This window comes from Peromyscus eremicus, chromosome 2, assembly GCF_949786415.1.
Source record: "Peromyscus eremicus chromosome 2, PerEre_H2_v1, whole genome shotgun sequence".
Lineage (NCBI taxonomy): Eukaryota > Metazoa > Chordata > Mammalia > Rodentia > Cricetidae > Peromyscus > Peromyscus eremicus.
In genome coordinates, this window is record NC_081417.1 from 82,768,435 (window position 1) to 82,792,631 (window position 24,197).

A 24,197-nucleotide genomic window follows, 5' to 3' on the forward strand; every position below is an offset into this window, starting at 1 on the left:
TCAGCCTTCTTGGATGGCCATGTTTCCCTTGGTCAGGATCATTTGAGGATAGGCAGGGGGGTTCTTCCACATATTCTGACTACAGTCTGCATCTCTTGAAAATATCTGATGCATCTCAGTCCTTGGGCTGCCATGACACTTAAGAAAAGCCTGTCATTTGATTCAGGGAGAGGCAGGAAGAACTGGAGGCTTAGAGGAACTTAGGTGTAGTAACCTTTCCTGCAGGAATCTCTAAGAAGAAAAATCATGGTGCCAAGGAGACAGCAGCCATGCCTGCCTCTCTAGCCTCAACTCTCGAAGGTTCATTGCTACTTTGGAAGCAAATTCTTCCTCTCTATAGTTGTCACAACTCTGCCTGAACTCTTCACAGCACTGACACAGAAACCTTTCAGTTTTGACACCAGCCACACTGGTTCTCATTCAGTTCCTAAAAAAATGTGTATTTGCCATCAAGTCTTCCCTAGACCTGGATCTCCAATCTGGAATGTCCTTGTGCTCTGTCTCCTCCAACAAGCCCAGTTCTCCATATTCAGTTTATGTAGCTAATGACAAGGACTTGGTTTAAATGTCATTTCCTCAGAGAAGCCTTCTCAGATCCCAGAAAGTTCCTTGGCATGCATTTTCAACCCACCAGCTGAGACTTGTCTCTGGCACATTGTACAGTCTGGCTTCACTATATGAGACTGCTTCATGAATATCTGTCTTCTCCACAAGTCTACAGATCCCATGAACTTAAAGACCATATAGCGAAAATGGGTGTTGTTCAGTGTTACAGTTCTTACAGATTATACATAAGGAGCTGGATTAGATTCCCAGAATTGGGGCATGTGGAGACCACATCCATTTGTCCTACTCTTCATTTCTCATGGTACTAGAAATAAAGAGTGCACTAAAAAGTATTTACTGAACTAATAAATGAATAACTAGTCCTTGCAGCTTATCGGGTCTCTTACAAGGAGCACAGTGACATCTAGTGACCACTTTCCCAAACTTGAGATTCTCTGGTGTACCATGAATTGATTTTAGCAATACTTTACATTAGAAACTTAGAAATACAAAACATTGAGCATTTCAACACCGCTAAGCAAAGCAGGCATAAAATCCAGACACAGGGGATTCTTGATCTTAAGCCAAAAAAAGAAACCCAAAACATCTCAACTGCACACATATACTAAGTACGTGCTGTAAAGGCTGCACAGCTTAGCTTGTATTGTACCACAATGCAGATGAAGAAAGTTTGACCTACAGAGGCATCCATTGGGAAATATTCACAGAGCAGTAAACGAGATATTCACAGCTTCACTCATGAAGTCCCAGAGAGACAATCCTGCATAGGTACCAGTATGCTGACACAACACCCATTAGACCACCTGTGTTGCTCATCAGAAAGTGCAAGGGTTTCTTCACAGGCATCCCTGTTTCCAGTTTTATAGTCCCTTGATCTGAAACCAGATTACTGTAGGTTATATATAGGCAGAGGTGTACAAAAACACCTATGTTGTTTGATTGTTGGTCTTTGGTAGTATGTTAGTTGCTTTTCTATTGCCATAACAAAACACCATGGCCAAGGCAACTTAAAAAAGAAAATATTTCATTGGACCTATGGTTTCAGAGGGTTAGAGTCCATGCTATCATAGCAAAGACATGGTAGCAGCCAGAACTAAGAGTGGAAGGAAAAGAGCATTCCGGAAATGGCACCAGTCAATTGACACTTCAAAGTCTGGTACCTCTCCCCTGATGTACTTCCTCCAGCAAGGCCACCGATACTAATCTTTCCCAGACAGTCATTATCTGAGAACCAAGCAGTCAAATGCCTAAAACTAGTGGGGGACTACTCATTCACACAACCACAGTTAGTTTGATGGTCTTCAGTGCACTTATGGAATTAGACTACACATGATATATGATGCTTGGTTATAAACTCAAGATCATTACAATGTCATGTAAGGATACATTTACTTATTCAGTTATTTAAGACACAAGTCAGTTTTAATGTCATCAAAAACTCCAATAAATCTACCAACAAAAATGCAAGTTATAAACTTGTCTAAGAACATACATTTGTTTCCTCATACCATTTCATAACTTTGCCAACCCAAGATTTTCATCATGCTTATATTTGCTATTTCTTTGTTTGATTTTGAATACAGTCATACCATGCTATATTTAATCACAAAAGGAAGTACATTTGAACTGATGAGGTGTATGTTTGCTTTAACTTACAAAAGGAGAAAGGGTATGTGCTATATAGAGATCTATCTTTGGAATATATTTTCCTTACTTCATGCAATGTTCATTCATATCACATTGAAAAACGTCACTGTAGTTGATTAATTTGGAGCTCTTTAAGTGTCTACTTCGTTACATTACATGATAGCTCTACCATTGACGGTAATATGGGCTGTTTACACAGGGATCAATCTGTGACACAAATCCAATCCTACCAACTTCCTGCTAATCATGTATTTCTAATACCTCATTGCTCTAAAATTAGTCCATGAATTCCAACCTTGCATCATCCCAAATGATCACACTCCTTTCAACCCCTTTGGACTCACCTGGATCTCCCTCTATCGCTTGGCCTTAACCATGAGAAATGCTTTCTAAATCTATGTAGAGCTCAGGCTTTTTCAGGTCGTCAACCTGATATTCTACTCACATTCTTACTTGCATCCCTTTTCTGCCCTCTAAAAAGCCCTCTATGCATCTATGCCACCTTCTACCAAGGTGGTACTGGTACTGTGCTGTGGAAGACAAACATACACCATGGAGTTCTTTTGGTCTACCAATTGACTTCTTCAGTGGCCTAGGAGTCACCACAGAGAGAAGAATGGGGATTAACTGGAGTATGCTTTATCGACTTTCATCTTCCTCATCGAAGTATAATACTGTCACTATTCCTGATTTATGGGACTGTGGTTTCTGAAATGCTGTGTTTAAAAAAAAACTGTTCAATTCACGAACTAACATTCCAGATGGTCTAGCCAATCATGTGGCCAGGGGACCACCCCTCAGGAAGGTTAGGTTTTCTCTAGGAAGGTGGGTTTATCTTATACTAGTAAAGGGAACATTCCCTTTACTGAGATGATGTACTTTCACTTCCTCAAATTCCCTCCCCTAACACTGTAGCTTCCAGAGCCATGGCTACTCAAGCTTTGTAATTCTGCCTGTTTTCCTGAATTATTCAGAAAAGCATGTCTTCTCCTAAGTATTTCTCTTTTTTTCCCTAAGCATGATTTCCCTAATGCTTTGGGATTTGCTCTTTCTCTGAATCTCCCCTCCCCACCATATAGCTGCCATCATGTGTATGACCTCTATGGTGGCTCAACTCAAATGGCATGCTCTTTCCCCTGCTTTTTCATTCTCTTCTTCTGGGTACCTGCTGAGATATGAATCTTGCCAGCCCAGTTTTAAACTCCAATTAAATTGTAAGTGTCAAAAAAAGGTGTTCTATGAAAATAAGTGTGTAGATCAGTGAACCAAATAGGTCATATGGCCTCTTCCAAGTACTGGTATGCTGTAATTAAGAAGTAAGAGACACAGAGGTAGTGTCATTTCATTGTTAAGCATGTAAGTTCTACAGGGGAGCGAATCTGAGAAAAATACAACATCTGTGAGGTTTTCTCTTCAGGATCAATCATTTAGAACTGTCATCATGTAACAAAAAATTGGTCAAACATGAGCAATTTCATATGGATCAATAATTTTAAGTATATTGTAGACTTGAAAGTAATGAGGCAAGCATTGTTAGGTTTTTACCAATTTTACCATGAATTCTTCCAGTAGGTTCCTCAGGTAAAATGCATTTCTCTGTCTCTGTTGTAGACAGATATAGAGAATGACTGAGTTGCTATAATTCAAGGGACTGGAATTGACATTTGCTGCCTTCAAAGCCTTTGAAAGCTTTGACATATGACCCCCCAAATTCTATATTCTTCAACAGTGACCTTAGCAATGTCAGGTTAATGGTACGAAAGTGTACCAGGCTATGGCCCCAAACCACCTCTCAGAGCAAAGCCACCTATTAACCAAAAGCATCAACTTGGGATTTTGCACAAATAAAGTAATACTGTGTTGGGACACTAAGATTTGTGGATTTATTAGTTATTGCAGTTAGTGCCATGGAGTACTATACAGGTACTTGATATTGTATAGGTATTATATAGGTACCTTCTATATAGGATAGAATGATGAGTAAATAAGTGGCAGAATCACCATGTTGTCATTGTTGATAAGGAAGATAATCCTCATGGACAAAAGGTCCATAAAGTCAGGAGCTAGGAGGGTGGGTCAGGTTTTACTTGTCATCTGGGCCAGGGAAGCTCACCTCCTTCGTGCCATTGTCTTGGATGAGGGTGTAAAGTGGTACCACACGGTTAATCTCCAGAAGCACTGGTGTGGGGCTCAGCTGTTCTTTGCCTGGCCGGCGGCAAAGGTGACAGGTAGATGGACAGCGACCCTTCTCCTCACATCGAATCTCCACACCTGAAATGAGCTGGTCATCTGAAAGCATCTGGGCTGTCAGTAGACCGGAGAGGTAGGTGATGAAGGGCATGGACTTCAGTTCCTTTTTGCTGCCCAGCTCCGTGGTCTCTAGAAGGTTATAAAAAATAAGCAGTAGCATAGGTCAATCCAATATTCTTTAAATGACTAAATTCCTGGGCCCATAAAGAGCATTTACTGAGGAGCTGGTCAGAAAAGAACAGAGATAATAAAGTGATTTCTTTGGAAAGACCACTGGCCTAATGGTTAAGGGGACAGTATGATGTCTTGCCGTACTACTTATACTAGATAGTCTGTTGTTTTGTGTAGCCCTTACTTTCCACATGTTAAATTTGTAGGTCACACGAAATGATTCTACAAGCAAGATGTAAATACTCAAAGATATTTTTCCCAACCAGACATTCTCTTCTATCATCAACTTACACAAATTATACCCTTCTTTTAAGTTTGTGCTCTAGTTTTATATTTTCCATAAAACAATATAATGAGAGAAGCATGAGCATTGGGTCAAGCCAATTTTGATTTAAATAACAGTTCTGCTTGCTGAAACTTCTGCAGCTTTGGGAAAAAAAAAAAACCAAAAAACTCTTAATGTCCGGGCATTTGGATCACTAGTTGTTTGAGATGGGATTAATAAACCAATGAAATCAGTTATAAGTAGCAAATGATACAGAAGGAGATGGATGGAATTGTCTGGAATGGGCATTATTTCCTCTTCCAATGCTTACCTGTTCCATTGGGAAACTTAGTATCCTGCCCATTTTGTCATGAGCTCCCGGGATGTAGTCTGGGCACACTCAGTTACTGTGCTTTTACATTGTGGTCTGTAGTTCCTGTCTCTTTGGCTTTGCTCACCGTGTCCTGACTTTCTCTTCTGCCTCTGCAAATCTTTTATATCCATTAATGCTCTAATCTACCTCAAGAATAGTTTCTTTATTGTCCCAGCTGATCAAATCTAAATAAATACATCTCTTTCTTTGCGAGGGGGATCTTACCTTAAATTTTTTTTTCCTTTCATTTTCTCTGACTTCTTAAATTATATTATCAACTTTGGATGACGTAGGCCTTTGTCACCTGTCTATTTTTGGTATCTAACATGATGCTGGGATATGTTTGATACTCATAAAGGGAGCTTGGAAAATTATGAATGGAGGAAAATACATTGATGATCCAGTTCAGAGATTTTTGAATAATCCCTTAAAAAATCATAAGAAGTAGGCCAGCAAGATGCCTCAGTGCATAATAAATAGCACTTGCCACACAAATCTGACATCCTAAGTTCCATTCCAGGAATCCACATAACGGTGGAAGGGAAGAACAAAGTCCACAACATTGTCCTCCTGCCTCCATACCCATATCATGCACATACAAAGACACTACACCTGATGAAAACAGTAGGGGCTGTAGAGATGGATCAGCAGTTAAGGGCACTTGCTGCTCATGGAGGAGACCCAGATTCAGTTCCTAGTACCCACACAGTGGCTCATAACCATCTGTGACTCCAGTTTCACTGGATCACAAGTCCTCTTCTGGCCTTTCTGGGTACCAGCCACATGTCTGGTACATATACATACTTGCAGACCAACACTCATAGACTTTAAAATTAAATAGATAGATAGACAGACAGAAAGACAGACAGACAGATAATAAAATGCTAGGGAGTGCTTCAACAAACTGCTTCCACAGGACAAGAGTTAAATAGATAGGAGCTAATGCCTACCCACTTCTCAGCTTCAAATACAGCAGATCTGCTTTTATTTCCTTAGTAGAATGGCTTTCTATATAAGATTTTATATTTAAAAAATGGGGGCTTGATGCTATACCAAAAGTTCCACGATACACAGCAGTTTGTATGACCCAGAGGGTGACAGTATGTGTTATGTGGATAGTGACTTCGAATATGTGCAAGGCACAATCTAAGTGTCGAAACAGAGGGACCCTACACTAAGGGATGGAGTATGGTCCTCCAGATGGCAGCTTCTACCAATCCTGGAGAAATGAAGGTAAATCCCTACCTCAGTGGCCATGCAGGCCTTAGGCAGTAAGGTCAGAAGGAAAAGTAAGAGATTTCTCCTGCTCTTGCTCTGGCTTGCAGTGACATGCAGCTGATCTGGAAATGGGCTTGCCAAGTAGAAATACAAATAAACTCAGACTTCATTCATTACTCTTTCTGCCCTCAGGTCTGGGATCCGGGCTCCACCTTTTCTGTCTGGCTGTCAGCAAATGCATATGAGCCTCAGATCAAAGGCTCTGGGGGAGGAAGACTAGGAGAATTCCAGCTAAGCATTGCTTCAGAGGGATTAAAAATGGGTGGTTACTAAGATAAACAAAACAAGGCTGTGAAAAAGGCATCCCAGCAGCTGGGAGACTGAGAGAGTCTTGTGTACAGACAGGAGGAGAGCATGGAAGAGAACAACCATTTGGAGAGATGAACAGGAAGAAATCCAAACAGTAAGCATATTACAAATCAGTCCATACTCTGCCCTGGAAGTTACAAAAGCATGGTGCATGAGGCAAAACCATTCCACTTCTTGTAAATAAAGTTTTATTGGAAAATAGAATGTCCATTCATTTATATATTATATATGACCATACCAGTAGAATTGAACACTAGGGACTCTACATCCACAAAGGCTAAAACCATGTGCTTTAAGTCTCTTAACAGGAAATCTTCAGCAACTCCTAGGTATACTTCTAGCACCCAGAATAGAACACTGAGTTTCAGATTCATGGAGTTTACCTCTAGTAAGCACGGAAGTATGATGGATTAGGTAAAAATGTAAAACATTACAAGCAAACAAACAATCAATACATTTGGACCATTACTCTCCAAAGAGTGAAAATGTAGTGGGGCATCTTTCAAAATCAAGACACAACAAACTAAAGGATACTCATTAGAAACTCTTATAGAATATAACCCTCCTGTTATAAACTAGGACAGGTGTCTCATGAAGGAAAATGACCTTCGGAGATTAAACAACAAAATTGGTGACCAATTAACCACATGAATTTCTGTTCTTTTCTATTTATTTGTCTAGTTCTTACAAGTTGGAGGACTAAGCCCAGGACTATCAGTGTTCCAGGTAAGTTTATCTGTTTGCTTGCTTTTCAGGTAGGAGGTCTCCTATTTCTCAGGCTGGCTTTGAACTCATGCTCCTCCTCCTCTGATTCTCGAGTGCTGGGGTTAGTCCTCATGTACCACCACTCTTGGCTAAATATCTTAAATATTAAATTATAGAAGGCATCTCCCCAGTGACACCATGCCATATGCACATAATTTATTTTGAAAGAAATGTTACTCGGTGCTGAGAGTTTTAAAAAATCCCTCATCAAACAAACATATCTAGGTGTCTTGTTAAAGATATAACTATCCATTTACTAATCAAATAATCGATAGTCTTTGGTACTTTACTTTGATCAATAAATCTTTAGCTTTTTCCATTCATCATCCTCTGTAAGTGGGGTTAAAAGGTAACAACTTAGGCTTAAAACAGTAGTACAGCAGCAGTGTAGAATTAACAGATGACCCAAAGAGCTGGCTTTACAAAAGGAGGGTGAGTGGCAGTCATTTGGTCCAATATTATTTTTTTTAACAGGTAAGGAAATGGAAAACAAAATAGGAAAAGAGACTCACCTTTAGGTCCCACCCATAATTCTTAACAATGTTTTTTTTCTCAAAGGTTGTGTCATGCCTAACTTATGATCTAGATGACAGTTACAGCAGGGAAGACCATTAGCCATTCAATTAATTACTTCTCTGTAGACATTACAATTGTGAAAGCTAAGTTTCTGATCCAGCCCCACCCTGTGGCTAAAGTCATCTTTCCAAATAGCAAACCATGTAGCTGTCTCCTGCTTCAAAGGCATCTGCGATACTTCCCTGCTCTTAAGATATAGAGTAGACTCTTAGGGTAGGCATACAGTATGAGATCTAGACAACACACTGTTCTCCAGTTTGATCTCTCATACATACTGCTCCACCTCTGTCCTTTTAACAGCTGCATTGACCTCTAAATTCATCGCATACAACCTGCATCTGTGCTCCTCTTCCTACAAAAGTCTTCCTTCCATCTTATCCTGGGCCCTTGATTTCTCCTGGCTGACTTCTATTCACGACACAAATCTTTATTCAAATATTGTTACTTCAGAAAAAAAAAATTTCCCTGGACTTCCTATATCATTAAAGTATGTTAAAATTGCCGGGCGGTGGTGGCACACGCCTTTAATCCCAGCACTCGGGAGGCAGAGCCAGGCGGATCTCTGTGAGTTTGAGGCCAGCCTGGACTACCAAGTGAGTTCCAGGAAAGGCGCAAAGCTACACAGAGAAACCCTGTCTCGAAAAACCAAAAAAAAAAAAAAAAAAGTATGTTAAAATTTCTTATTACAGATCCTCATAGCACCCTGATTTTTATATCTTATGTTTCAAAAGTATAAAGTCCATGAAAGAAAAAGCAGTATTGTTTTTTTGCTGATGTCCAGATCTACCTCACACACTTCGTGAGCCATGACAGGATTTTAAAAGGTTTTTTTTTTTTTTTTTAACCGTCTAGGGATTAATCCAAAGGCCCCCCCTTATGCTAAGCAAGCACTCTCCCACTGAACTCTTTTTAAATTTTGTCTTGAGTTTGGGTCTCACAAGTTACACAAATTGGCCTTGAATTTACTTTGTAATCCAGGAAGTCCTGAGAACTGCAATCCAACTACCTTAGACTTCCAAGTACTTAGGATCACAGGACCTCACCACTAGGCCTGGCTTCAACAGTATTTCAAAAATGTTTGTTGCAAACCTAGCGTGCTTGTGTGCCCTGGCCACTGTCCTCGACTTTCAGAGCACCCTTGAACACACGGGTCAAGATTTGGGGTCAGAAACATGACAAGTAATCAAGAATCACAAGGGAGATGGAAGCACTTCTCAGAGTAAGATGCATATTTTCAAAGGAAAGCCAACAGATAAGGCAGTTGGTTAACTTCCCGTATCTTGACCTCAGGGTTTACACGTGGTCCTTTGCATCGAGAGGATGGGAGAGTTGAGTTAAAACAGGCTGTCTGTCTTCAACGGGAAAAAAGATAAAGAACATTTTGAAGAGACTTACCCTCTGTTCACATTTCCCATCCCACTGAACAATGCTTCCAAAATAGGATCATGTCTGGTTTCAAGCCCAGTTCAGTCCCCATGACACTACAACCCATTCATTTGAGAACCCGCCAAATGAACTCTCTTTTTTCTGCTCCCAAATTCCTGCTGGGCATTATTTTGTTGCCACCAAAAAAAAAAAAAAAAAAAAAAAAAAAAAAAAAAAAAAAAAAAGCCTCAGTTGAAGTGACAACTCCTTGTTGGGAGAGCAGCCAGAGCTTTTCAGCAGGAGGTGATGGCACCATTTGCCCTCATCCAGAAAACAAAACAAAGGCATCAGACTAAAGGCTTCTGGGAGAGTCAGAGCTGCGAGGGTGTTTGTTCAGTATTCATTCGGCAATGGTGCAGGATATTGCCTCCCTAGTTAGACAAACTTTGCTTTAGCAATGGGCTCCTACTTGAAGCATTTAAAGGCTCCACAGGGATGACAGGAGCTCAAATTAGAAACACGAAGGGAGGAGGGGAAAGAGTGAGACGTTTACATCATAAAGAGTGGCCTTTCTTCAGCAGCGGCTTCCCAGGAATTACTGAAATGGAATCCTTTCTTAGGAGGAGCTATCATGCCCTGATGGAGGAAAGCAGTTTAATCCAAGGCCTGACCCACACAGAAATCTGAAACAAAGGGAGAAAACCCACCTGAAATGTGGTCAGCGAGTTCTATGTTGCTTTGTTGTTCGATGTGAACCTACCAGCCTAACTCAGCCCCTGGTCCACAGTGTGTCCTTTACACATGACAGTATACAACTAAAAGTCCACATGAGGATTAAATGAGGTGCCTGGCACAGGCTACACACTCAACCCCTGTGTGCTGCTGCTGTTTGTTGGTGCTGCGGTGGCTATAATTACCTTGTCGCTGTTGTAACAGGACGTTAAAATTGAAATTTCTGTTGATACACCGAGACATAATAGAAGTGAGATCCCAACATCAAGCCCATAGACACAGAACTTAAAAATGAAATGGATTTTAACTAGTTTCATAACTCTGGAAACGTCAGGTAGAGCAAAAGAACAAAAACAAACAAACAAACAAAAACAAGAACTAACAAACAAACAAAAAGAGCCCAGAGAGTATAAAGGAAAGATACAGGGATATCTTCTTTGAGAGAACTTTTACAATGTTTGGAGTCTCCAGCATCTTAGGAGGGACATACAGAGAATTTTATCTACTGATCCCAACTTTTTTGAAAGGACCTTTGCTAGTGCTACTTCGAGAATTTGTTAGAAACTGGGAAAGACAGTAGGTCAGGGTTTACCTTCAAAGAAACTCTAATGGCCTGTGTTAGAAGAGCAGAAAGGACTGCAAGGGGATTCCAAGACATCCAGAGGATGCTGGGAAAGAACTGATCATTTTTTCCATGGACCAAAGGATGAGATGGCATGGAAGCTTTCTGAGTCTTCCCCCAAGGATTCCTAATAGTTAGTGTTCATGAAGTGAATTATCAAAAAAACAATAAGTAAGGCAGATCTGCATTAACCAGCAAAAGAGAAATCACAATGTTCCTGGTCTTGGGAGAAATCTCTAACAATGGGCATCGTAGCATAGGCATTTACCCTAGAGAAAAGGGCAGCTTTAAAAGTCTGTTGGAATTGAGAAGGGTAGAGTCAGACAAAGTCTAGCCATCACTATCTTTAACATTCTCTTCTTGGCTTTGATAATAGAGGTAGAAGAATAAGAAGCACAACAATTCCAGCAAAGACCACTCATACCCTCTCCATGCCACCACTGAGTAGGCCAAGGGGATTTATTTAAAGATAATATCTTCAACTGGATTACCATGCTTGAAAGCATGTTAACAGTGAAAAATGTCTATTGCACTATTTTACAAGTGATAACCAAGCAGATGTGATCTTATGTGATTTGTGTCTAAAGTGAAGGAACATTGTCCTAATGAATGAATTAAAAGAAATATGGGAACCAACACACACACACACACACACACACACACACACACACACACACACACACACCTCAATGGAAATGGTAATTGTGACAGTACTTGCCACATTTGTAACTTTAGCTAATGTGCTAATTAAATAAATATCTGTCACGCCAACCACACAACAAGGACCATGGCCAGTTCTAATGAAATTTTGTATTCTCAGCACACACAAAAGTATTATTTGTATCATTGTCACAGTCTGGAGAGAAATATCTGAATGAATGAATAAATGAATGAATGAATGTGTACTTATGACTCCCTTTACTTTAATGCTCCTAACTGTATGACGATATGTTAGAGTCTAAACCAATTTCAGCTTACCAAGCAGGCCAAAGGCAGCACGTCTCAACTGTGTTTTACCAATGCCCACTAACAAAGGTGAAGTAATTGCACACGGCCATATAACTGGTAAAGAGGCTAGCTATTTCTAGACCGTAATACTCTCTTTTTCTCATATGTATTTCCTCTTGTAAAAATTCTTGGTGCCAATTTCCATACTACATGAGTCCTGCTTGAGTTCCCTCTGTTTCACACATGTGTCTCTTTTCTGTTCTTGTCACTCCCAGGTAATACACCTGGCCTTTCCCATCACTTTCATGAGCTAGTATGTTTTCATGGATAGAAGGACTTTTAAAAGTCACATAGTCCGAAATACTACCCAATCTTTTATTTACTATGAAATCACCCTCCAATTACTTCTTAGACATTTTTAATGGCATGAAACTTTCTCGGTTTCCTGGGTTTTTCATGGGTAAGTACTGTTAAACGAAGGCTAGCATTCGAACTGGGGCCATTCTCATGCTAAACATCAGACTTAAACCCAGAATTTATGCAATTTGGGTGCCTTGCAGTATCTAAACTTGCCTCCTGCTTAACATGCTAAATCTAGCAAACTAGCTAGATGGATGAAATTCACACCACAGAGACTGTAGAGCACTGTGGAGTGAGTTCTCATAAAATATGTGTCTGTGTTTTATGCTATGTGTATGTGCTCATTTGGGAAAAAGAGAGGCAAGAACGCGGAGTCCCCAAACAAGAAGAAGGTGAGTTATAAGCAGACACACAGATGATCTAATGATCTTCCGATCTAAGCTAACTTGGTGGCTTTTCCACTAAACATACAGGCAGTAGGACAGCTACAACAGAACATCTTGCCTGAATTTGAATTTCAGCTCCTGTGTTTTTCAGTTTGGCAACTTAGATTAGTTATTTACCTCTATAATAAACTATTTTCTCAGCTTTGAAATGTCTTAATAGTTCTTTTTTATTATTGTTTGAGGGATTAATGGAAAACAGAACTCAAGGAAGACTGTCCACGACAATGAAGTCAAAAGCATTATCAAAATTCATTTAATCTGGCCCTTCTTGCTCCATCACACCATTTTTCAGTTCTGGAGCAAACGTGAATCTATAAGTCTTCTCTTGACACCTGCTTGGTGCTTTAACAATGAGAAATTCCTCTTAAACTGCTTTCTTTCTAACTATTGAGTAGATCAGGCAAGGACTGAGCATAATTCCACAGCCATTGAGTCCGACTGCTTCATTTCAAATCACAGGCACATCATTTCACTTCTCCAACTTTAGTAAATTGGTGACTTTAATTCCCATGCAAGTGTTCTGAAAGCCAAATGAGAGAAGTTCATGCCTATGACCTCCTATGACCCTATCATCCAACGAAAGTCGCATCTTGTTGTCATCTACTCTAGGCTTAGAGTAATCAAGCATGACCTAGAAGAGAGCACCTGTCTTTAGGAGGAAGTGGAAGCTCGCTGGTGGCTAATGCTTTGGCCAGAGGCAGGAAGCAGTCAGCATGTGCTTATAGTATTCATTTCTGCCTCTTGAGACCAGGTTGTGACTAGTCAAAGAAGACTGAAAGCTAGTCTATATGTGATCTCCTGCTGCCCTCTAGTGTCTGCCTAAGATGGTTGCTCCTAGGAACTACTGCTTTTTTCCCAGAGAAAGATTATGATTACAAGATGCGGGGCTACAGAGTCAAAGCTACTGTAATAACTAACAGTTCAGAATGGCATTTGCTTAGGAGACCCACACAGTACCATGTTTGGAGGTAGGCACCATGGGGTGAGTATAGGAATAACAATCTGTTCAGGGCTTGTGGGCCTCAAGTATAGACATTTGAGGATATATGCTGGGATGGAAATAACAGAGATGGGAAGAGATTAGAGATACAGAAGAAGTCAAAGATAACAGGGAAGATAAACTTCCAGATGGCAGGGGAAAGGAAATGGTAAAAAGCTGTTTTCAGACTGCTCCAAACAAAGCCATGTGATCAAGACTTCATTTAGTCTGATCTCTGCCGGCCAGGCTACTGTCCATGCTATTGAATTCAAGAAGAGGACCATCTTTGCCTACTCCATATAAAAATGACTTACAGGCTATCTACAGGCTTCTATGTGACCACAGTTAGGTAAACCAATATATGTATTTTTTAATGTGTAAAATAAGGGTAAGGTGAATGACAATACAGCTATTAAATTTTAATATAATGAATTTCCACAGGTCTTACTATTTGTGTGTGTATGTGCCTGAGTGTATATATGTGCACCACATCTTTGTAGGCACCTGTGGAGACCAGAAGAAGATGTCAGATCCCCTGAAACTAGTGTTACAGGGAGTGGTAAACTCTACGATGTCCTGAGGACTGAACTGAGTCCACTGCAAGAGTAGCAAGTACTCCTGGCATCTGAGGCAGCTCTCTAGCCTCATTATTACACCCACAATAAAAGTGTTGTCACCTTTCTAATATGCAGCTGGATGAAGTGAAAAGGGAAGAAAGAAGAAAAGCAACATTTCTCAACCGTCCAGGTTTTGTTAGGTGCATGATGGTGTGTTATTTATCACAGCTTTACTAGTACCGAGTTCTCCTCCCTGGGATCCAGTTCACGTACTGCCCTTTCATGTCCTGCTAAAACTCAATCCCCAGGACTCTAAGACTAGTCTTTCCACAGTTCCCTCTCCCTCATTCCAGTTTTAGATGGTTGGGAGACCAGGGGGATAAGTCTTAGATAGGATTAAGGGTAAACATATCTTGAAGACGCTAGCGTTCAGCCTTGGATGGAAACTTCTGTATCATCCTGCTATGACGAAGCTTGGAGGTGGAGAGCAGGTCACAAGGCACACCAGCCACCCTCAGCTCAAGAAGAGGAAGGCAGGTTCAAACCTACCCACCCCTGTTGTAGGAATCAGCTAAAGACTTTGGTTGGAGGAACCATGGCAAACCAACTGCCATTTCATTTTTAGAGAAGAACCATAGCCTCTCTTTCACATTTCTCTGTTTTACCAAATCTCAGCTCTACCCATGTTACAAAGGACGTATTCAGACACATTCAAGAGCATTTTATAAAATTTTCCAGAGTGCATTGATTCCTTTGTTCTTTGTGCTCTTCTTGGTAACTGCACACCATCTGGCATCAGAGGACTGATCAGATCATCCGACATAAAATAAAATTAAACTAAAGGGCTGCAATCCATCATGAGTTCCCTTTCTTAAAGTTGCGACAATGAGTAAAATGAATAGTAACTACTTCAAATTTACAGATGCGCATACCAGGCCATAATTTATGTGCTTAGTTTGCATACATGGTCACATTTGGTCCCTCTGAATCCTGATAGCCATGAGAAGTAGGTATCAGCATTGCTTTTTAAACAGGAGGCCAATTATAGGTGTAAAGTTGGGGTCTGTTCTGTTTTTCTTTTTGTTGCTGTGACAAAACACTGAAACCAACTTGGAGGAAAAGTGTTAATTTGTGAAGGTCAGAACTGAAGCAGAGACCATGAAGGAACACTACTTACTACCTTGCTTCCTCTGGCTTGCTCAGGTACCCACCTTCCTTATGCAGCACAAACCTGCCCAGGCCTGGTACCATGCCCAGGAGGCTAGGCCTATGCTTATCAAGCAGCAAGCAAGAAAATGCCCCCACAGACAAACCCATACTCCAATCTGATGTCGGCAATCCCTCAAGTAAGACTCCCTCTTTTTAGGTATGTCCAGGTTTGAGTCTAGTCTACAAAAAGTATTACTGGGTTTATGAAAATCTGGATTGATATTTTCTGGTCTTATTTCTAAGTACTTTTCCACTCTATTAAGCTACCTTCCCCTCTGTGGTGGTACTAAAGATTCAGGTTTGGATAGTTATACATTCCAGAACTGGAATATACAATTTCTGTTTTTGCTGTTCATGATATCATAGTCATTAGCAAAATCATTCTTAAAATAATATGCAGCTCCATTGTTAGAGGACTTGCTTGCCTAGCATTCACAGAGCCCTGGATTCAATTCACAGCACTGCAACAAACCAGGTATGATGGTGCACTACAGTAATCCTAGCACATGGAAGGCAGAGGCAGGAGGCTCAGGAGTTCAAGGTCATCCTTTGCTACATAGTGAGTTCAAGGCAACCCTGGGATATAGGAGACCCTGTCTCAAAAAATGCAGGAGGGGCTGGCAAGATGGCTCAGTGTTCAAAAAGGCTTGCTCCTCTAGCAGAGGACCTGAGTTCAGTTCCCAGCATGATCATCATGCTGCTCACAACTGTCTGAAATTCCATCTCCAGGAGCTCCAGGAATCCAATGTCCTCTTCTGACCTCCATGGGCATACTGACACACAGATACACATGAATACACATGGATTAAAGGAAGGAGTTAAAAATCTATAAGAAGTATATAGACAATCAACAGAAAATTGATTGGAAAACCATGGTGCATCTAAAATAATAGGATCACTACCAGGAACTTGGAGTTAGAATAATTTTTGTTATGTATGAGATGCAGAAATCAGAAGCATATTTTATCAAATGGAAAAAAAGAATGTGCACAGCAGTATTTATAGTTCTTCTTTGTGAATAAAGGGAAGGAGTACAAAGATGCATATTCAGGACACATATAGAATATCTATATTGTTTTTCCCTAAGAAATACTGACAGGCCTAATCAAACTAATAAAATGGTTACCTACAGGGATAGCAGAGAAACAAAGCCAATAATATTTTATATCTTGTTTTATAAGATTAAACTTTATAGAAGTTCTAGACCGTTTTTATATTATTATTAAAAGAGAAGAAATACATATATCTTCATATTATATACAAACTGAAAGATATCTACTGCACATCCAAGTATTAAAAAAAAACTAAATAGAGGAGCTGGAAACATGGCTTGGTAGTTAAGAACACTTGTTGCTCTTGCAGAGGACCCTGGTTTGATTTCCTGCACCTACATGACAGGTAATAAATGTCTGTAACTCCAGTTCCAGGGAATCTGAAACCCTCTTCTGGCCTCCATGGTACTTCATGCACATGGTGCATTGACATACATGTAGGCAAAAACAGGAATACGCATAAAATAAAAGCAAATATAAAAATAACTAGACGAGAAGAGTAATGTCTAGTGTCTTTAAACACAGTCTTTGTGTATTATAAGCTTAGTGATACTATTCCAAATAGAAAGTAATCTAGGAGCAAATAATAAGGTAGATTTAAGGGGCCTCCCAGTTGAGATACTGGGACTGTTATTTTGAAACTATTGCATATATATTGCAGGCTACAGCAAACAAGCCATCATTATATTGGCATTAGGAATTACAATTTTCAGCATAATAAAAGTAGTCTAGATACAGAGACAAAGACGTTAAGAAAAATTCTGTATGCTACCATTTTGATTAAAAATCAAAATTCCATAGCTGAATATACTGAAAGAGCCTGGAAATTATGACCACCTGTTGGAAACAAATAGCCCTCCCACTCAGACTTGGGCTCCCAAACAAGAGCAACTGAGGACTCTTAAACAATTCTGATTTCAAAATTAGACCAGGTGTAGAACAAGCTAAGCAGAGGACATTTTCTGCACCAAAAGGCCAAGAACAATGGGTCGTTTCAAAGGGACATGGGAGCCATTGTAAAGAGTTAAAGTCAAACAATCTAAACATGAAGTAGAATAATCACAACTGATGGAGATTTATCCAAAAAGAAATTTCTATTTGAACTCATATTATTCCTCAAAATAAAAGAAGAAATAAATAAATGAGCAAATAAAATAGTCAACAAACACAGCTCACTGCTCATTCCTGTCTGTCTCTGTTTCTGTCTGTCTGTTTCTCTCTCTCTCTCTCTCTCTCTCTCTCTCTCTCTCTCTCTCTCTCTCTCTCTCTCTCTCTCTTTCTGTGTGTGTGTGTGTGTGTGTGTGTGTGTGTGTGTGTGTGTGTGCATATTGAGGCCAAATATCAACATTAGGTGTCTTTCCACATTTAATTTTGAGACAGAGCCTATCACTTGAAGCTCTCTCCTTGATTATAAAGCTGGGACAATGTTCTTCAGGACTCTGTATGTCTCCAGATGCCTGTGCTGGGTTTATAGGTTCATGTCACCCACCAGGCCTTTTGTGTATATTCTGGAGATCTGGATTCAGGTCCTCACACTGAGGCAGCAAGTACTTTACCAACTGAGCTATATCCATAAACCCTACTTTTTTGGTCCACTATAGGAGACTGCTAAGAGACCGGCATACTGCTCTGAAAACAAATAAAGGAACCACATGTTAGTCATATTTTTATCACATGAACTGTATTTGGGTGTACTCATACTTTTGTTTATGGAAATATTGTATCACAAGTAATAAAGTCAGAGAGGGGGCCTGGCAAGATGGTTCAGGAGTGAAAAGCACTTTCTGCTCTTCCAGAAGACTTGTGTTTGATACTCAGCATCCACATGGCAGTTCACTATCTTTAGCTCAAGTTTCAGGGGATTAGATACCTCTTCTGGCCTCTGCTACAATCAGGCACATGCATGGTGCACAGACACTTGAATAAAACATTCATATATATCATATATATATATATGATAAAATGAAAGAAAGAAGAATGAGATAATCATAAAAGTGCTGTGTTTTCAATGTCTAATTAAAGAATTTGTCTAGATAGCTATCATCAATGTATCCTAAAACTATTAGGAGAAAGGTTGCTGTGAAAATTTCTCATGGCTAGATTAAACTGCCAACAACAAAACCTACTAAATGTCACTCATGTGCACAGTAAGTCCTGATACAATGCTGTAGTAAGTGTGTAGGTCTGTCTGTCTATTCAAGGTTTGCGAATATGTAGGAGAAACAATATACCTTTTTTAGGGTCCTAGAATGGGATTTTAGCATTTCTTTACATTATATATGCAAGTAACATACCAGAAAGATTTAAAACATTCTCTATGATTTTGACATAATTCAGTTTGCATATACTTGCATCACACAACCAAAGTTCCAATTGCCTCAAATTATTTATGCTCAGTGTTACTTAGAAATCATGAGAGCCATTGTACTCTACTGGATCATATCCTTACCAAATGAACACGTTGTTTACATGTTAAAATATTTTGAGTAACTCTATCTTGACATCCTTTCTTTCTTTACGGTCCATATATGTATTTTAGTTTATGCAGTTACAATCATATTAAGAGAAAGAACTCAATATTCTAGAAAGGCAATCTAGGAAACAAACAAAAGTGTTGACTCCCTGAGAAAGAGGCATAAGTTAAGCCCAGGAGGAAAGAGACTGTTAAAGGTTCAAATGACCCAAGCAAGGTCTTTGACAAATAACAGCATAGACAACAATAGAGACTGTAGCCACCATACAGCAGAAAAGACTAGCACAACATGTAGACATTTTGATCACTATTCAAACATACAAACAATTAAAATGTATTTTAAAAACTGAGCAGCTATGTCAAAATTATGTTTAAAATAGCTTTGAAGATACATACTGGGGTTTTTACAGGATGAGGAATACAGTATCTGGAATTTGATTTAAAACTTGTCAGTCAACTGAAACAAATTGGGGATGAGGAAAAGCAGAAACCATGCTGGAAAGAATATTGGCAGCAATCATAGCTAGGTAATGGGCACACAGAGATTCTCCATGCCATTTCCCCTGCCAGTGTGTGTACTTAACACACTCCTTAACAAAACCTTCTGACACCTGTCAGCAGACTGCATAAAGCTGGAAAGGCAATCCCTGCAGGGAGTGAATAATGGGGAGTTTTCCTATTCTATGCTATGTATTTTTCTTAGTTTGGGTTTTCTTGTTCTGAAGACACACCATGGCCACAGCAACTCTTTTTTTTTTTTTAATTTTTATTTTGCAATACAATTCAGTTCTACATATCAGCCATGGATTCTCTTGTTCTCCCCCCTCCCACCCCCCTCACCTTCCCCCCCCCCAGCCAGCCCCCCATTCCCATCTCCTCCAGGGCAAAGCCTTCCCCGCAGACTGAGATCAACCTGGTAGACTCAGTCCAGGTAGGTCCAGTCCCCTCCTCCCAGGCCAAGCCAAGCGACACTGCATAGGCCCCAGGTTTCAAACAGCCGACTCATGCAATGAGCACAGGACCCAGTGCCACTGCCTGGATGCCTCCCAAACAGATCAGGCCAATCAACTGTCTCACCCACTCAGAGGGCCTGATCCAGTTGGTGACCCCTCAGCCATTGGTTCATATTTCATGTGTTTCCGTTCGTTTGGCTATTTGTCCCTGTGCTTTATCCAACCTTGGTCTCAACAATTCTCGCTCATATAAACCCTCCTCATTCTCGCTAATTGGACTCCCAGAGATCTACCCGGGGCCTAGTCATGGATCTCTGCATCCAGATCCCTCAGTAGTTGGATGAGGTTTCTAGCACGACAATTAGGGTGTTTGGCCATCCCATCGCCAGAGTAGGTCAGTTCAGGCTGTCTCTCGACCATTGCCAGCAGTCTGTTGTGGGGGTATCTTTGTGGATTTCGGCCACAGCAACTCTTAAAGAGGAAAACATTTTGATTTGTCTCAGGTGAATGAAAGATACCCACAGGCCAGCCTGGGTCCTTACATTCTGGACTGGCTGAAGGTGCCATTAAGATAAGCAAATATGTGGTGGAGGAATGGGAGAGAAAAAGAGGCAGAACAGTTCATGTGCTGTGGAGAGAGGCAGAACTGAAGAAGCGAAGGCTGTGAGTAATAGGCTGATGTGTCTGTGTTGACATACATGACCCATGTTACCACCAAAGGCCACAAGGATGCCTAGGGTCCAGTCAGTCACCTGAGTCCAAGTTGGTGTTTGACAGCCATCCTGCTGCCTGGGCCATGCTGATCTGAGTGGCCTGTGCTGCCACACTGGGCCATGTTGTCATCTGAGCCCAGGCTGCTCCCAAAGACCATATCTGGGTCTGTGGCCCTAAAGCAGCCAGGGTCTGAGTTGATGTCCATGGCTCCTGTTGCCACCAGGGCTGTGCAGATGACTGAGGTCTGGTCAACCACATGTTGGTGTCCAGGGGCCTTGCTGCCACTGGGGCAATAGTGACCTGGGTGACCTGTGCTGTCTCAGGGGCCATGGTGATGTCTGGGCCTGAGCTGCTGCCGAGGGACATGTTTGGGTCCATGTTCCTGGTGCAACCAGGATCTGTGTTGATGTTCATGGCCCACTCATGTTACCATAGAGGATCATGTGAACCATGCAAGTTGAAACCCGAGGGCTGTGATGAAGAGCCCCACCCTTCACTGGATCTGGGATGGCTGGCCCTGCAACTCACTGGACACTGTAGCAGGAGAGCTGGTCCTGTCCCTCATAGGAGAGCCTCCACCCCTCACCAGAGGGGGACAGTCCCAGTGGCCTGGACTGACCAGATCCAGATCAGCTACTACCACTGAGATCTACATCCTGGGCCTTGGCTTGGCCCACCCTAACATTTACCCCATTTATAACTTGCTGGTCCCATGGAACAATAGCCACAGAATCTCTATAACTCAGGACAACAGTAGGATATCCAAGAGGGGTTTCAATGAGGGTCCAGTTATCATGGTGTGCCAGAGACCTTGAACCAAACCAATGTCTCATTACAATGCACAGTTGCAGGTGGGACTGATTGAAATAAAGGGTATACTGTGTGACACACCACAGCTCCCAACGCCACTAAGCTGGATGAAGAGGTGTTGGAGAGATGGGAAAGATGGAGGAGAGAAGTGGTTTCTTTGTTTGTTTTTAATTTATTTGGGGGGTTTCTTTAGGGGGAACGCTGCAAGGGTGAGGAGTGGTTGTGAATGCCTTTAATCCCAACACTCAATAAGCAGAGTCAGGTGGATCTCTGTGAGATTAAGGTCAGCCTAATCTACAAAGGCCAGGGCTATTACACAAAGTAGCCCTGTCTCAACCCCTACCAAAAGAAGAAAGAAAGAAAGAAAGAAAGAAAGAAAGAAAGAAAGAAAGAAAGAAAGAGAATTATATTATTAAAGAAAAAGAAGAAAGAAAAACATTTCATTGGTGCTGCCTTACAGTTCAGAGGTTTAATCCATTATCATTATAGCAGTAAGCATGGCAGCACACAGGCAGACATGGTGCTGGAGAAGTAGTTCTACCTCTGGATTGGCAGGCAGCAGGAAGAAAGAGTGATACTGGGCCTGGCTTGAGCATCTGAAACCTCAAAACCCACCCTTAGTGACACACTTTCTGCAATAGGCCATACCTCCTAATAGTACCACTCCCTCTGAATCTATGGTGGCAATTATCATCCAAACAACAACATTGCACTCCCTGGCCCCATAGGCTTATAGCCATATCAGAATGCAAAATGCATCTAGTCCAACTTCAAAAGTCCCCACAGTCTAAACAATGTTTAAAAGTCCAAAGTCTGTTCTGAAACTCATGGCAATCTCTTAACTGTAATCCCCTATAAAATCAAAATCAAAAAGCATATCACATACTTCTAAGATATAATGACACAGGGTATACATTATCATTCCAAAAGGGAGGAAAGGGAACATAGTGAGGAAATACTGGAACAAAATTAGACCCAAAACTAGCTGGGCAAACATCAAACACTGCATCTCCATGTCTGATGTCAAAGTGCCTTTCAGATCTCCAACTCTTTCTAACTTTGCTGACTGCAACACATTTCTTTCTCTTGGGCTAGTTCCACCCCCAGTTAGCAGCTCTCCTCAGCAGGTATTCCACAACTCTAGCATCTCCAACATCTTAGGGTCTCTATCAGCAATCCAGGCTTAGCCTTCATAGCTTCATGCAATGGCCTCTCAGGCCTCTGCACAAGGACATCCCTTCCACACACCTGGCCTCAGCAGCTTTCCTTAGTTGTGGATGGAGATTCCATAACCCATCTGTTATATCCTTGATTCTAAAGCAAGAACCATGTGGCCAAAGACTGCTGCTTGCTGGGGCTGGAATATGGCCCCCTCATTCAAATATATTTTCACTAGCTTTCTGTTTTCAATGGTTTCCTTCACTGCCTAAGCTTGGCTGTCCTAGAACTTGCTCTGTAGACCAGGCTGGCCTTGAACTCACAAATTCATCACCCTCTGCCTCCCTAGTGCTGGGATTAAAGGCATTCATCACCACACCTGGCTCTAAACTGTTCTTTAATTCCTTTTCATACAATGGAAGCTTAGCAGGGTGGGGTCTCACCCTTAGGTCACAACTTCCATTATTCCCCTTAGCTTCAGGCTTTTCTTTATTCTATTTGTCTCCTTGAACACAGGACTTAACTTGTTTACACTCTCTGGTGGCCATTTTCTCCTCAAATTGTACATTTTGTATTTTCCTTGATCAGCTTGCACCTTTTCATTACAGATCCGCCTAAGACTAGCCACTAATAACCACATGACTGGGATGTTTTTTAAATCTCCTCTGAAAATGCAATAAATCCAAAACCATCCAATTTAGTCTCAGGGAGGTTTTTTGAGGGGCTAGGGCAGAAACAGTCACATTCTTCATCAAAAGACCTCAAGATCAATCTCTAGGCCACATATTAACATTCTTCTCCTCTGAAACCTCTTGAGCCATGCCCCCATAGTTCAAATAACCCTCAGCACCACTGTCTTCCATGATCCTGCTAATATGGCCCATTAAGTACAACTTAAAATTTTCAATAGCTTCTCTAGACCAAAGTCCCAAACTGTTCCATATTCCTCCAAACAAAAGCATAGTCTAGCCTGTCATAACAATACCTCAGTCTCTGGTACCAACTTCTGAGAGGTTTAGTCCATCACCATCATGGCTGGAAGCATGGCAGCATGAAGGCAGATATGGTGTTAGAGAAGTAGCTAAGAGTTTTACATCTGTATCCTGAGGCAGCAGAAAGGTTGACACTGGGCCTGGTTTGTGCATCTGAAACCTCAAAGCCCACCCCAAGTGACACACTTCCTCTGATAAAGCTACATCTTCTAATAATGCCACTCCCCATGAGTCTATGGGGGTTATTTTCATTCAAACCACCACAGTACCATTACCTTTCTTTTACAAGTATGCTCACTTGTATTGTTTTAAAAACAATTTTAGAGCATTTTTGGTTCATGGCAAAATTAAGAGGAAGGTACAGGAATTTCCTTATGCTCCCATCCTAATCTAAGCATAACTGTCCTCCATTATCACAACTCCCACAAGTGTGATATAATACAAATTATAAGCCTTCACAGATATATTATAATCACCCATTGATCACAGTTTATATTAGGAGGGATTCCTGATGCTGTTCTACAGGTTTGGATAAATATATAATGACATGTACCCATGATGAGTGTGTCATACAGGGTATTTTCACTGCCTTAAAATATTATCAATGTTCTACTTATTGCTTTCTC

At 40.9% G+C, this 24,197-nt stretch overlaps 1 protein-coding gene across 2 annotated transcripts in view; it reads right to left on the reverse strand.

The window, feature by feature from the left end:
- The window catches only part of Astn2 (astrotactin 2), a 968,023-nt gene that overhangs the window by 195,916 nt on the left and 747,910 nt on the right, over nucleotides 1-24,197 (reverse strand). For both annotated transcript variants that reach the window (XM_059254463.1, XM_059254462.1), the window contains exon 17: nucleotides 4,328-4,593. In XM_059254463.1, the coding sequence (XP_059110446.1) occupies nucleotides 4,328-4,593 (266 nt within the window). The remainder of the gene's footprint in view (nucleotides 1-4,327; nucleotides 4,594-24,197) is intronic.